The sequence below is a fragment of the Silene latifolia genome, unplaced genomic scaffold (assembly GCF_048544455.1).
Source record: "Silene latifolia isolate original U9 population unplaced genomic scaffold, ASM4854445v1 scaffold_119, whole genome shotgun sequence".
NCBI lineage: Eukaryota > Viridiplantae > Streptophyta > Magnoliopsida > Caryophyllales > Caryophyllaceae > Silene > Silene latifolia.
In genome coordinates this window covers 217,480-233,479 of record NW_027413127.1, presented here as the reverse complement: position 1 = coordinate 233,479, position 16,000 = coordinate 217,480, and the positions used below count along the sequence as shown (strand labels likewise).

General features: G+C 37.7%; 2 protein-coding genes across 2 annotated transcripts; both read left to right on the top strand.

Annotated features, from left to right (window-relative positions):
• Nucleotides 1-662: 662 nt before the first annotated feature.
• LOC141637566 (sodium-dependent phosphate transport protein 1, chloroplastic-like) lies at nt 663-5,052 on the top strand. Its single transcript, XM_074447068.1, has 10 exons — nt 663-1,110; nt 2,179-2,286; nt 2,381-2,536; nt 2,617-2,832; nt 3,001-3,213; nt 3,417-3,554; nt 3,944-4,045; nt 4,136-4,201; nt 4,312-4,396; nt 4,479-5,052. The coding sequence occupies exons 1-10, from the start codon at nt 691-693 to the stop codon at nt 4,574-4,576; spliced, it is 1,602 nt and encodes a 533-aa protein (XP_074303169.1). The 5' UTR covers nt 663-690; the 3' UTR covers nt 4,577-5,052.
• Nucleotides 5,053-5,916: 864 nt separating this feature from the next.
• LOC141637557 (eukaryotic translation initiation factor 3 subunit F-like) lies at nt 5,917-10,354 on the top strand. The gene is made up of 6 exons (XM_074447056.1): nt 5,917-6,262; nt 7,771-7,850; nt 8,694-8,923; nt 9,203-9,324; nt 9,428-9,541; nt 10,065-10,354. Exons 1-6 carry the CDS (start codon nt 6,047-6,049, stop codon nt 10,152-10,154), a joined length of 852 nt encoding a protein of 283 aa, XP_074303157.1. The 5' UTR covers nt 5,917-6,046; the 3' UTR covers nt 10,155-10,354.
• Nucleotides 10,355-16,000: the final 5,646 nt, after the last annotated feature.

The following is a 16,000-nucleotide window of genomic DNA, read 5'->3' as shown; positions in this document are numbered from 1 at the left end:
GGTTAATTATTAAATGACAAGTAGACCAAAATTGAGTGTAAATGATCAAATTGCTCATCAAATTCATTCTTAAAATAAAAAGGACAACAATTGACCGAGACACTCTAAAATGGAATAGGACAACAAATAACCGGGACAGAGGGAGTAAATCACAAATCTAAATCACATTCATTTTCTTCAATATTAAATTTAATAATTGTCTAGTCATCAATTTAATCCGGTCAATATCAGGTGGGGTTCATATCGGTCTAGTCAGTTCGGGTTACTGATCATCGGGTCATGACAAACTACAAGTCGTCAAGGGGTTGGGTCAGGTCGGTTTCAATTTGCAACAAAATGGAATTTTATCAGGTTGGGTTTGCTTGGGTTCGGGTTGGATCAAGCTTGCCAGCTCTTGTATTGGAAGTAATGTGACTTATGTCCAAACTCGATTTCATGGGCCATACAAACACATGATCCAACACATATGGCCACTAATCCACTATAGCCCACGAGGCCATGAGCCCATGACTACAGCTTAAAAGAGTGTGTTTACTGTTTACAGACTTACAGTTTAACCCCCAAAAAATTTCAGTTAAATAACGATCTTCTACTAACACAGTCATCCATTTCAACCGCCAGGTGTCGCAATAACAACCAGTTACTAACAAACAAAACGAATCTTAATTAATCAAAAAAACAAAAAAACAAATGAAAATCAGGTGGTTGAGAAGTGAAGTACAGAGCTCTGGCGCTCAAATTATGAACCCTCTTTCCCTCTCCTCCTCCTTCACCTCCCCCAACCTTCTACTTCACCGACACCGATACCGCCACCGGTGTCGGTTATCGGGTTTTCGGGCTTCGGTCGAGTTGAGAACCGTTTCGGAAGCAATTCGGAGGAGGAAGAGTTTCGGAAAGGTATGGGCGGACGTCAGGCAGAAGGCATTTGACGTGTCAGCTGATTCCGGGGCGGAGTCGGTTAAGTTTAAGGAATCATCGCTAAACGGTGGCGTTTTGGTGAAGGATGAGGAAGTTGGAGGAGTTGTAGTGCCGTGGTGGGAGGAGTTTCCTAAAAGATGGGTTATTGTTATCTTGTGTTTCTCCGCTTTCCTTCTTTGCAACATGGATCGGGTATTTATTTCGTCTCAATTATTTGTTTACCTTTTGTATTCTTTGTGTGTTAAAATATATCTAAATTTCGTCAAATTGTGAGGGTATTTTAATCAAAGGTAAATAAATGATTCGGAGGGAGTGAGTATTTATTCCGTCTGAGTCAATTGTTTAATATTGTTTTTTGTGATCGGGTTTTAAGCAAAGGTAAACAAATTAGTGAGACGGAAATTAAGTCTTTTTAGAAATCAATTATCCCATCATAATCCAAGAAATTCCAAAGTTGGAGATTTGATATATTCGAAGTTATTTCAATTGTTTACATTTACTTTTTTTGTGAGCGGAATTTTTAACTAAAGGTAAACATATGACTGAGATGGAGGCGTGTTATTGGCTTATTGCATTTTGGGGGTGTCGTAGTCAATTGTTGTCCTTTCTATTTTAGGATTGCGAGCAATTTTATCATATACACTCAATTTGGTCCACTTATCATCTTATAATTGGCCCCCTCCTATTTCCTTGGTCTTTGTGCCAAAACCAAAGGACAACAATTGACCGGGACGAAGGGAGTATATAATTCAAGGAATTCCGAAGTTGGGGACTTGATCTACTCTAGTTCTCAAGTTTTAAATGTTTGTAGTAATCCTGATGTTTACCTAATTGTTTCGAAACTAATGCATTATAACGACAGCAGCATTACCCTAGTGAAGCAGGTATTGGATGTAGACGGCTTTACATATTAACAACACGGAGAGGCTATTCATGAATGACCTAGGATGAAGAATTAGTCGAGAATTGCATCAAATGAGTGCAAAACCTCACAACTGAAAAACAATTTCAGAACCGATTTAGCAAACAGTCGTAGGTTTTAACTAGAAAATGTGAACTTTTGAAGTACAGTTGTATTTTGCTTAAGGTTAAAATGTGGTGTGGTGACTCTGTAGAGTAGTCTAATTTAGTTAGGTAAGTAAAGCGGTGGCGGATCTTGGAGCGAATAGCAAACTAGCAACTCGATAAGGATGGTACTAGTGTAGTACAGTACATGAAATTTTACAGTTGCATTGAATAGTATCTGTTGAATGGTGGCAGGTTAATATGAGTATTGCAATACTTCCCATGTCAGCCGAGTATGGATGGAGTCCGGCCACAGTTGGTTTGATACAGTCCTCGTTTTTCTGGGGCTATCTTCTTACTCAGGTAATTTTTCCAATATAAGGAAAGAATCTTTGAGACGGTTATCAGGTAATTTTTCCAATATAAGGTATTGCTGACTGGCTGCAATAATTTGCAGGTCGCAGGGGGAATATGGGCAGACACTGTTGGAGGAAAGGCTGTTCTAGGGTTTGGTGTAGTTTGGTGGTCTGTTGCTACTATCCTTACTCCTGTTGCCGCAAAGCTTGGACTGCCCTATTTGCTAGTAGCCCGAGCTATAATGGGTGTTGGCGAGGTTGGTCTCGCAACAAAGATGGTTCATGATTATATAACCTATTATGCTCTGAGTGAACATGTTTTGTTTCTTCTGCTTAGGGTGTTGCCATGCCGGCCATGAATAATATGCTAGCAAAATGGGTTCCTGTTTCTGAAAGAAGCCGATCCTTGGCATTGGTGTACGGCGGAATGTACCTTGGCTCAGTTATTGGCCTCGGGTTCTCTCCGTTTTTGATACATCAATTTGGCTGGCCATCAGTTTTTTACTCTTTTGGCTCTCTAGGAACTGTTTGGTTTACGGTGTGGTTGAACAAGGTACTGACTGTAACTTCATTGTTATGTTTCTCCCATAAAAACGGTTTCAAATCATCATTCATGTTAGCCGACCCCAAATTATTTACGTCTCCTCCATGGACTTTGCTAATAAGTTTGCTCTTATACGTGCTCTTTTCAATCCTTCTTCTGCTGGTACTGCGTACATAGGCACGCAGCTCGCCACTTGAAGACCCTGAACTTCGGCCTGCAGAAAAGAAATTAATTCTCAGCAGCTGCATCTTATCGAAACAGCCAATCAAGACAATTCCATGGAAGAAAATCTTGTCAAAATCACCTGTTTGGGCTTTGATAGTGTGCCATTTCTGTCATAACTGGGGAACATTTATTATACTCACATGGATGCCCACTTATTATCACCAGGTGATGTTTCTTATTCGAGTGTAGCCTTGCTTTATATTTTGTCTCCCGGTTTGATCTGACAAAACACCTGATCTTGAAGCCCAATTCAGCTGAGTTGTTTTTTGCCTGTAGCTTTTGTTAAAGGGGTCATTGGTGCATGCTCTAAGAAATGTAAACGAATCGTGATCTTTCGTTTCTCCCTTATAATTAGTTTACTCCTACAGGTGTTGAAATTTAATCTTACGGACTCAGGAATGCTGAGTGTTGTACCATGGATTACTATGGCATTGTGTGCAAATCTTGGTGGCTGGATTGCAGACACACTTGTTAGTAAAGGTTACTCTGTCACCACAGTACGCAAGGTATTGATCTTCTCTCAACTGCAATCATGCTTTCCGGCTGTTACACTTTTCACATATTAACGGTTCCCTTGATCTCAATACTAGCCTTTTAACACCTGCCTATGCGCCTATGCTATGCATGTTCGTAGAGGTTTATTAAGATTTCAAACCAGTAGAGCCAAACGCATAACTAATCTTAAGTTTTTCTATGAGCCATCCGGAAACAGTCTATGTTCTCAAAACACGGGCCAAGGCTGTGTATAGATTATATTAGACCCCCTTACTGTTATGGCAATTGGCAAGAGCCTTTGAGACACTGGGGTAAAGTGCTGGTTCGCATTGATCTTGAATCTATTGACATTTTACGTGTCTAGGCACTTTAGTGACCGAATGAATAATTTTCTCTGCAGATTATGCAAACAATTGGTTTCCTCGGGCCTGCATTTTTCTTAACTCAATTGAGCCACGTCGATTCACCTATTATGGCTGTTCTGTGCATGGCTTGTAGCCAGGTACCATTTTTTCGCTTTCCTTGGTCAAATTGCGGAAACAATGCTCCTTATTAGCTGATTTTTTGTCATTTGGTGTCTTATCATAACCAGGGAACTGACGCTTTCTCTCAGTCCGGTCTTTATTCGAATCATCAAGACATTGCTCCTCGGTACTCAGTAAGTCATTACAATTCACTTCACTTCAAATCTCTTTTATGCATTCTCAATTATCTTCTATGTTCTCGTCTGCATGGATATTTCAAAACATAATCAAATACTGGTGTCAGGGTATACTGCTCGGTCTTTCAAATACTGCCGGGGTACTGGCAGGCGTCCTAGGAACAGCAGCAACTGGATATATTTTGCAACATGGTTCGTCCTCTTGCCTCTTATTTCATAATACTGTTTACTTTACTTCTAATGCTCGCGTGTATAATAGCTTTACAATTCTCAGGTTCTTGGGATAATGTGTTTGAGGTATCAGTTGGCCTGTATTTGGTCGGAACTGTCGTCTGGAACCTTTTTTCCACCGGGGAAAAGATCTTGGAGTAATCACTGACGCGTCTTCAATTCGGCTAAAATTTTGGTTCTGCAAACCCCAATGCACTGACGTCTGAAGTAAAAGCCGGTGAAGGCGTTCACCGAGAAATCAGGCAGAACATCCCATATGTAAATCCCTTGACTCATTTACGACGATTACAGAAACTTCATGCAAGTTCAGGACATGAGGAAGGGAAAGACTTGACTTAGTACAGCATATGTTCCTGTCTAGAAAGAACCAGTACATCATGAGTTCATTAGGTATACATTTTTCGAAACAGATTCTTACATAATTTGTAAATGTGATATAATTAATGATTTACAAAAGGGATTATCATTCCAGAGATGGGTTGTATGATTGTATCTACTTGAAAGAGTGTTGTAATTAATCAGTGACACGGTATAAATTTTTCTGTTCGACTATTTTTTGTGTAAGATCGTCTTATACAGAACCTGTATTCGTATCAATTGGTGAGGCCTGTTTTATACTTCCTGCATTTTTCCATTTGATCTAGTGTCACTTTTTTTTGGGAGGGAGAAATGTGAGGGGAAGGTTCGGTATGTGTGGAATAAATGTGCGAGATTAAGTAAAATAATGTGCGAGATTTAGCAACAAAATCTTATTTCTTTCCTCATATGAGTAGATGGAGTTTTGACGGAAAACTTTTGAAAAGTTGTACTCTCGTATTAGTAGTAAGTAAGTAAGATATTTAGATTAGACCTGGCAAATCGGGCCAATTCGGGTCGGGTTAGTTCGGGTTTCTAAATATTCGGGTTAGTTCGGGTCGGGTCATTTCGGGTTTACTGGTCTGTTTCGGGTTAAGTGGGTCGGGTTGTTTCGCGTCGGGTCATTTTCGGGTCAATGATTAAGAAGGAAAAAGGGCATTTCAAGTCTTTTGGGGCCAATTAAAGTTATGTTTTGTCGGGTCATTTTCGGGTTGGGTCGTTTCGGGTCGAGTCATTTCGAGTTGGGTTAATACGGGTCTATGAAAGCTCGGATCATTTTCGGGTCGGGTCGGGTTAATTCGGGTTTCAGGTGTCATTCGGGTGCGGCGGTTTTGGGTCAATTTCAGATCTCAGATCAGCCTTTCCAGATCAGGTTAATTTTACCAGGTCTAATTTAAATTTACAAATATATACAACCGGTTCTATAATTCAAAAACGTTTTCGATAGGAGGAACATATAACCGACTCATAGAATAATTTAGATTTAATTATTAATTTAATATACCCGGTTCAGTCTAATACTCTAATCTTAACTGAATTATAGGAAGTCATCGATACGAATTCGGGCTCCATTAGTCCACTACACAATACGAATTCGGACTCCATTACAAAAGCCCAAATTACAACCAATCCAATCCAAAAACTATTAAAACATCAGGAAAACAATAGAGACGTCTTCTCTACTACGCCTTTCCCCCTTTCAAAACCCTAATTTTTCTTTCTCAAAAACAACAAAACCAGTTTCAGAGCTCAACAATGGCGGCAAAGAGGGAGAAGACTGTACTTCAATTGGGAGGAGCAATAACCGCAAAAGTTCATCCGCTTGTCATCTTTAATATTTGTGATTGTTTTGTTCGTCGACCCGATCAAGCTGATCGGGTTATCGGTACCCTCCTTGGATCCGTTTTACCTGATGGTACCGTCGATGTTCGCAATTCTTATGCTGTTCCTCATACGGAATCCTCTGATGAGGTTAATTTTTTGCTTACTCTTGATTTTTCTGTTAATTGTGTTATGTTGATTTCATCTAGTTCGTTGTATTGTTCATAATTCTTCGATTTTTTGTTGCTTAATTATGCGAATTGATGAATTATCAACTGTTAATTGTGTTTTTTCCTGTATTGCATGCAGTATAGTGCACTGTTCTGCTATTAATCTTATTATGCTAATTAATGAACTATTATATGTTTTTTGATTTTCAATTCTTTCGATTTTTCGTTTATACAGTAATATTTGATTTAAATTTGCTTAATTATGCAAATTATTATGTGTTTTCTTTATTGTATAATTGTAGTTGGTATATAGAGTAGCATTGTTCATGATGTTATTATGTTAGATTAGGTGTTTTTGCTTTTCTTAGTTTGAGATTCTGTTGCTTTTTGGTTTCGATTCTTTCGATTTTTGTGCTTTAAACTTGATTTTTCTTTGCCTAACTATGCAAATTATCAAGTTTGTGCTGTTTTTATCTATTGTATCTAGTATATTGCACTGAGTAATGTACAAGGAATTTACAAACGAAATAAAGCATAATAAAACTTCACCGGTAGCTTAGTAGGAGACCCTCGTGGTTACGAATGCAAACTGATGATACAAGTAAAAGAAAATTTTCAATCCAACTAGGTGGGTTATCTATATCCTCCGCCTCACCAAGTCACCAACTCCTAGCATGCTCTTTCTAGCTTCCTTGGCTTGCTTGTCAGCCGCCTTGTTTGCACTTCATTCTTTGAATTGAAGCTGATACCCTGGGATATGAACCATCAGCCCTGCAATCAGTTATCAGATTAGAAAGAATTTTAGGATATTCATGTCCTCTGTTGGTGAGAAAGACAACCCGTTCACAGTTCGAGGTGATCATTGGGTTCCTCCTCCCCTTGGTGCTAACATTAAGAGCCAGTGGGATAGCCAAAATTTCGGCCATGAGTGTGTTGCCAATCTTCACCTTCAACCATCCACCATCAATCTAAAAAAGGTGGAGGATTTTTACAAGTGAAAGAGAGACCCGCTTTCCCAAAATCCAAAAGGCATCCACATTCATCTCAGTGAAACACTGCTAAGGAGACTAAAAGATTTTGGGAGAGCTGGGGGGTTTTTTGGCTGGTTTTGGAAGCCAAGACTGTATGTATGTAGTAAGAAGATTGGGTCGTCTTGTCTTGCTAGTTACTACTAACCTTATTTTTCTCTCTAGCTAGTGCTTGTCTTTACTTGCCTTTGGTGTGTGGCACTTTTGGAACAGAAGGAATGTTTGGGTATTCTAAAACCTTGCTATGCCCACTGCCCAAACCGTTAAATCAAGTGTATTGCATTGTTCGTGTTATTATAACGTTAGATTGGATTAGGTGATGGAATGTTTTTCTTTTTTACACTTGGATTCTGTGTGGTTTGTGTTCAATTTCTTTACTTTGTTTTTTTGGTTATTTCTGTATTAGTTTTGGTTGTTATTTTACAGATATTTGTGTTGAATTTCTGTAATTCTTCTTCAGGTTGCATTGGACATTGATTATCACCATAATATGCTTACGTCGCACCAAAAGGTGAATCCAAAGGAAGTCATTGTTGGATGGTATGTTTCGCATCAAGACTTAATTTTGTTCAAGTTATTATTATTGTTCTCCATATGTATCATGCATTTTGGCTGATATTGAGCTCTTGTGTGGTTTGGTGCTTAGAGACTCTTAAGTGTATTGTATGTTTGGTGGTAAGGCCAAGGTTTGCTATGGGTTTCCGACTGGTCTTGATTTATATGTAGCTTAGTTTGAAAAGGAACAAGGAGTACCAAGGCGTGAGTGCCCATGGCAAAGAGACTCAAGGCGCTCGCCTCATAGACATGAGTTGTACTGTTTTTGTATACTAATTTGTATTTTCAAAATTAGACTTTGTGCAACAATAGTACGATACCCTTTTGTGAGTTTTTAGGAGGGCTAAGAGCCTAAGATGTAAAAAACTACAAATTGGGGATAATGTGAACAAGAGAAGAGCATAACAAATGATTTACAAATTGGTGTTTGATATGTTAGTTGAGGTGTTTTGAGGTGTTTTGGCTAGTGCCTCAATGAGGTTTGGGTAGGTGCACTTTTTTAAACTAAGATATGTTGGTAATCCGATTCCGATAGGAAACATGTTATGTTTTAGTTTCTACTTGCGTTGTTGAACGACCTTGGCTTTTGCAGTAGAGTTCAGTGGTTTAAACGGAAAAAAATGACGGGAACTATCTTTGATGTTTTTTATTTTTAGTTGGGGCATTGCGCAGCTACTTTGCATGCTTATGTGTATTTACCATTTCATTTTCTATGCATTTGTCTGACAGTATCCTGGTACTTCATTCAACTTTAGAGCCCTCATATCCTTGGAATAGTTAAGCAATCGTTAGTTTGTCACACACTTATTTTGTTTTCTGTGATTTCAGGTACTCAACTGGTTTTGGTGTGTCTGGAGGTTCTGCATTGATTCATGACTTCTATTCAAGAGAAGTTGCAAACCCGATTCATCTCACAGTTGACACTGCATTTACAAATGGGGTACCGACCATAAAAGCCTTTGTATCTGTGAACTTGGCGCTTGGAGGCCAGGCTCTTGCTGCTCAATTTCAGGAAGTTCCAGCAGAGCTTCTTTTGTCTGAAGCCGAGAGAGTTGGATGTACGCTCACAAACTTGTAACTCTTCCATTATACTTCCTCCATCCCTAATAACTCGTTCTCATTTGACTTTGGTTGCCATCCTACGTCATATAAGACATCGTCAAACAAGTTGTCTTTGATTTGTTGATATTCTAAATTGTGTGTAAATAGCGGTTAAACTCGACATATTTGTACCATGGCATTATAAATTGGATGAAGTAAATGGTATTGTTCCATTAAAATGGATGCTCTTTATCTTCTGATTGGTAGACATTTGATTTACTTATTCTTCGTGGCAGATGAGCTTTTGAAATCAACCATGGCCGACAAAATTCCTAGTGACATGGAAGGGATGGAGAGCACATTGGAGAGATTGCTCACTCTCATCGATGACATCTCTGGATATGTTGATGATGTTTTGGTGAGACCATAGATTATAATTCGGTTCCTGTTTATTCTTCCAATTTGAGAAAGTATATTTGTATTCTTTACCTAATACCGGTGATGAAATTGTTACCCCTCAGAACCAACGTGTCGCTCCTAACAATGAAGTCGGGCGATTCCTAGTTGATGCAGTGTCCTCCCTACCTAAGATCGACGCTCCTGCTTTTGATAAGCTTGTCAATGACAGCCTACAGGTGAGACAGATACATCCTTGTTATTAAACTTGACTCAGATACTGTTTTTTTTTTTTTTTTTCCCTTGTATCTATGAGTGATCTTTTTTGCTCGGTAGGCTGTCGAGGTTCAATTTAGTGTGCCTATTGACAGACAGGTCTGCATACTTCAATCGTGAGACATACTGTTTATGAGGATGAATTAATGTGGCCTTCCAAAAAATAGTGCACAACCTTTTTTGAGTCAATTGATTGTTTACTGTTTAGGACAGTCGTATCGATAAGACCAGGCCAATAGCAATTACCCGGAAAAACACACATTGGTTATAATACTTTTTTTTTTTCTGTAACTTTGATCACATGATACTTCATAATGACCGATGTCTGTAATCACGACAAGTTACGGGGTTGTCAGAAATGCATTTTAGCTAAGCTTGGCTACTGGTATTATTTTGGGCTCATTCTATGTGATTTCTGCAGATAAGGTATATTCGTAAGATGAGTTTTGTGATTAATCATCTGATAATTTAATTTGTGTGCTGCAGGACCAACTTCTCATGCTGTATCTATCTAGCATCACTAGGACACAACTGGGCGTAGCCGAGAAGTTAAACACTGCAGCTCAGATTTTGTAAGTCTAGTACAAGCGCTGTAGGTGCACAACCGGTTGATTGATCTGCACTTGTTTCCGGAAATTAGAGACGAGTGTTACTTAGTGGTTTTGTTGATCATCTTTATCTGTACTTCTGAGAAAATTTTCTCTCGTTGTTAATGTACGCGATAGCTTATATTATGCTTTACATGAATTTACTGTGTATTGATTTCGATCCTGCAACTCTTTTGTTCCCTTCTCGTGGGCACTATCAATTTTTGAATTTTCTAGGATTTTTTTTAACAGCGTCAAAAATTAAAGTATGTATCGTTTTAGTCTGGAATCAAACTTATTTATCAAAATGGGCTCTCATATGTCTCACCTCAGCCTAAGCTCCCACTATACTCAACATCGACTTACATCCACCATTCACCACTACCACCGCCGCTGCCTCCACCACTACACCCACAAGTTCTCAACCGATAATTAAAAGGACTTGGCACCAATAATTACTCTATCCCTGCCTTGCCTTCTTCAATACAATTCAGAGTGAGGTTTACAAGATTTTTGGAGGACCTCACTATTTTTTTTTTTTTGGTGTAATGTTCCTCACCTATTGTAGATGAACGACCTTACTAATATTATATTTGGAGTGACGCATAATTTTTCGATGGAGAATATTTAAGGGAAAAATATTTCAAACAAATCCCCTACTACTAGGAGAATCAAAATTCTCTTAATTTTCCTCCAAAAAGCATCTAGTTAAATAAGGTAATAAATAAAATTTCTTTCATTACATTATTATCTTTTCAATGAATATATTCTTATAAATAAACTCTAATTATTTAAATAAATTCTACTTATGATTTTTTCATTAAAATAAAATAAAATTGATATTAAATAATAAAGTATAAGCTGCTAAATTTTTTAGTAATGCAATAATTATGACTGTAGAGAATAACTTAACACATGCTTACTATTAGCTTCGTGACAAAAAACATTCACTAAAAAAATTCAAAACTTAAATAAATTTTTTTATTAGTTTTCCATTTCAATTTTTTTTTTGTTTCATATCAAAATACAATGAAATGAACTGATAAATATTAATCCTCCTATATACTAATAGAATACAACTTCTCTAAAGTTTTCACTCCAAAGTGCTCAAACTTATATATGGAAACAAATTAGATTTTCATTTATTAAACTAATTTTCATTTAAAATAATCTATACATAAAAACTGTATCTCCTATTATTAACTTCGTGACGAAAAAAGATATTTAAAAAAAATTGATGTAGTTAAAATATTTTCATAAAAAACACAATTCATGGAATTATTCAATTCTTTTGATTAATTTTAATATTAGTTATTTTTAAAAAAAAATTCGCGAGATATAAATCTAAAGATAAATCTAATTTTAATATTAGTTATTTCCTAACAGTAGCTTACAACGAGGAGTTTCCTGATCTGTTAGATGAACAGACATATAGTAACAAACTTTTTATAACTAACTGACTTTCCATAGCTAACTTTACAACTGAATATCATATATAGTATTCCCTCTGGCTTTTATTTTTCTTCCTGTTTCTCTAATATATGTGAGGAGTATTATAATGAAATGGGAAGAAAATAGCAAGCCGGAGGGAGTATCTAATAGACTAAAATATATCAACCTAGCTAGTTGCTAAGAAAACCTTCTATCAGGCGTCTTTAGGATCAATAACTTGTACCACCATTTCCATGTGCTGTTCATACACGACTTGAGGAAGTTTGAGCAAGATAGGAGGAGCATCATTTGGATTACGCATGGCCTCACACGTAACCCCGTGGTATCCCCAATGGCTGAATCTACCGCATTTCACAGCGACCATGTATGGTGCCTCAACGCCCTATTGCATATGCTGCAGTGATATGTCTGCCTGGTTTATCACAAGTAAGTAGTAATCTTGTGTGTTTGATTCTTGGAGGAGATGATGCCCGGGTACCATGTTCGATAAATGTGATATGTCGTTGTACGTGAAGGTCAAGGGGCCATGAGTCATCATATTGTAACGCAATAGCATTTCGTCGTCGCTGTTTTGACCAATGGAACAAACCGGGCAGTATGTTTTAGCGTAGATGCACGTTTCAACATGAGTACCGACGTATTGTAATCATCTATCGATACCTAATATCAGGCGTATCGAAAATAAGTAATCAAGAAATAAGAAATAACAGCAAGAATTATATATGTGAGAATGAAATATTTATGTTTGGGTCAGCTCATTTAGGTATCTTTGTGTTAATATCAAACAAGTAATGAAATAGTTAAGATGATGATGATTATTGATGAAATACGATGAATAATAATGGGTTTTACTTAGAAGTTAGAACAAGAGTAATATTTTGACGATTGATGATTAAGATTATGATTGTTATATATAGTTATACGTATTGCAGAGCCTTTTTTCTACTCTTTTTTAAAACCCTAATATTACTACAACTTTAGAAAATCGTCATTATGTTTTTTAAAGAACATTAATCGAAATATAGAACGGTGTAATGGGAAGCAAGTAATGGAATCAGGCGTATTGAAAATAAATAATCAAGAAACAACATATTTTCTTGTTTCTTTTCTTCTCTTTTTTTAAAACCCAAATGTTATATACTTCGTATGTATGAATAGAGTATACTACAGCTTCTATCTTGCAAATTTAAGAAACAAGAATAATCAAGAAACAAGAATTAGGCGTATTCAAAAAAAATATCAAGAAACAAGAAGTACGGAGTTAACAGAGAAACAACAACAAGAATTATATTACCCCTGAGAATGAAATAACACTACTACAAATGAGCATTTGGGCCACGACTAAATTCGTAGCGCAAGTGTTAAATTTCCGTGGCTAGATCATTTTGCCATGAGAATACCTTCCGGCTTCCGTGACGCAAGTGGCCGTAGCAAAGAGATAGCCGCGGGAAAAACAAGAACGTGGCTATTATTAAATTTTTGGCCACGGATTCTCTCGTGGGTAATAACTCCCGTGGCCAAAAAAACTTCCTGTGGCAAGAAACCAATTCACGTGGCAAACAATATATATGAGAATTAAATAAACAAAACGTAAAATAATTTTTTTTCACAATATATATGGAACCGTGACAATCTAGGTACTTGTTTTGCTAGTTAACTCGTTTCATTTGAACGTTATTTGGCTTCACCAGTCATGCATCCGTGCCCATCGGAGAGGCTTTCTAAGAGGTCACCCATCCCAGAAGGTCACCCATCCCAACACTACTCTCACCTGAGCATGTTTAACTGTATAGTTTTTTTGATGTGTTACAGAAATTGAAAGTTAACTTTGTTGATATAATTAGCACTTTAAATCCTTTTATGTTTATTTTTTTCTTTCAAAATTTACCTTTAGTACTATCTATATCTATACATATTACAAAAAAATCAAGACAAAGTTTACCACACCTCATCATTCCCTATTCTAATACAATTTAAGAATGCCTTAAATTTTGGAGAGAAACAAAGGACATTTTAGGGTTCTATTATGAAATAAACTAAACTCAGGCGAAAGTTGGATACTCGTTAAAAATGGATTAATACTTGTTATTTGTAGCAAAAATCGATTAAGGCAACTCCTGAAAAGACCTCCGACACGTGTTAGAATAACCGGGAGAGAAAGAAGTATGACCCAACACGACCTCCCAGAACGGCTAAATTTGAAGTGTATAATACATTGTTTTCGGGATTACAATGTCCCGGAACAAAAATGTCCGTAAATCATACTGACGGTCTCTCGGGTCAGATAAAACGTCCACATAAATTTTGGAGAAAAATAGAGGACATTTTAGGGTGCCGGCATGCTATAAATGAATATCGGTTCTGGTATGCAATAAACTAAATTCAGGCAAAAGTTGGATACTCGTTAAAATTTTATTATTACTTGTTATTTGGTGCTGAAATCAATTAAAGAAACTCCTTCAGCAATATTGGACACGTGTTAGAAAAACCGAGAGAGAAAGAAACATGACCCGAATCGACCTCCCGAACGACTCAAATTCCCGTTAGGTAAATTTCCTTAAATTACACAGGCGATTCCTCGGGTCAGATAAAGTGTCCACCGAAATTTTAGAGAGTTTCGGAGGACATTTGTGAGTGCCGGTATACAATAAACCAATCTCGGGTGAAAGTCGGATACTCGTTAAAAATGGATTTATCTTTGTTATTTGGTGCTAAAATCGAATAAGGCAACTCTTAAAGAGACCTTGGACACAAGTAAGAAAAATCGAGAGAGAAAGAAACTTGACCCGACACGACCTCCCGAACGGTTGAAATTGGAGTGTATAATAAACAGTTTTCGGGAGTGCAAGTTTCGGGAACAAAAATGCCCATAAATTACACGACCAGTTACTCGGTCAGATAAAGCGTCCACAGAAACTTTGGGGAGTAACAACTGACATTTTAGGGTGCCGGCATGCTATAAATGAATATCGGTCTAAAGTTGGTTACTCGTTAAAAATGGATTAATACTTGTTATTCGGTGAAAAAAACAACGAATAAGGCAACTCCTGAAGAGACCTCGGACACGTGCTGGAATAACCGGCAGACAAAGAAACATGACAAGACACGACCTCCGGGAACGGCTAAAATTAAAGTGTCTAATACACTGTTTTTGGGATTACAGGGTCCCGGAACAAAAATGGCCGTAAATCACACGGACGGTTCCTAGGGTCAGATATAGCGTCCACCGAAATTTTGGAGAGAACAGAGGACATCTTATGGTGCCGGTATGTAATAAACTAAACTCGGGCGAAAGTTGGATACTCGTTAAAATTTGATTATTGCTTGTTATTTGGCGATGAAATTGAACAAGGCAACTCCTGGAGCAACATTGGACACGTGTTAGAAAAACCAGGAGAGAAAGAAACATAACCTGAATCGACCTCCCGAACGACTAATATTGAAGTGTATATAATCGTGAAAAATCTATTAATGCTCGTTATTTGAGGCTGAAATCGAATAGGTTAACTCCTGTAATTAGCTCTGACGCGTGATTGAAAAACAGGGAGAAAAAGAAACAGGGTTCGGTACGACCTCTTGAACGGCTCAAATTGAAGTGTATATAATACACGGTTTTTCGGGATTTCAGGGTCCCGTAACAAAATTCTCCGGAAATCACATAGAAAGTTTCTCGGGTCAGATAAAGCGGCCAAGCAAAATTTGAGTACCAACGGAAGACATTTGGGGGTGCCGGTATGCCATAAACCAGCATTCATCGAACCTCGGATAATCGTGAAAAATCTATTAATGCTCGTTATTTGAGGCTGAAATCGAATAGGTTAAGTCCTGAAATGAGCTCAGACGCGTGATTAAAAAACAGGGAGAAAACGAAACAGGGTCCGGTACGACCTCCCGAACGACTCAAATTGAAGTGTATAAATACACGGTTTTTCGGGATTCCAGGGTCCCGGAACAAAATTCTCCGAAAATCACATAAAAAGTTCCTCGGGTCAGATAAAGCGGCCACGCAAAATTTGAGTACCAACGGAAGACATTTGTTAGTGCCGGTATGCCATAAACCAGCATTTGTCGAACCTCGGATAATCGTGAAAAATCTATTAATGCTCGTCGAACCTTCCGTTGGTGCTCAAACTTTGCGTGGCCGCTTTATCTGACCCGATGAACTTTCTATGTGATTTCCGGAATCTCGAAAAACCGTGTATTATACACTTCAATTTCAGCCGTTCGGAAGGTCGTACCGGAACCTGTTTCTTTTTCTCCCTGTTTTTCAATCACGCGTCCGAGCTCATTTCAGGAATCAACCTGTTCGCTTTCAGGAATCAAATAGTTCGATTTCAGCCTCAAATAACGAGCTTTAACACATTATTCACGATAATCCGAGTT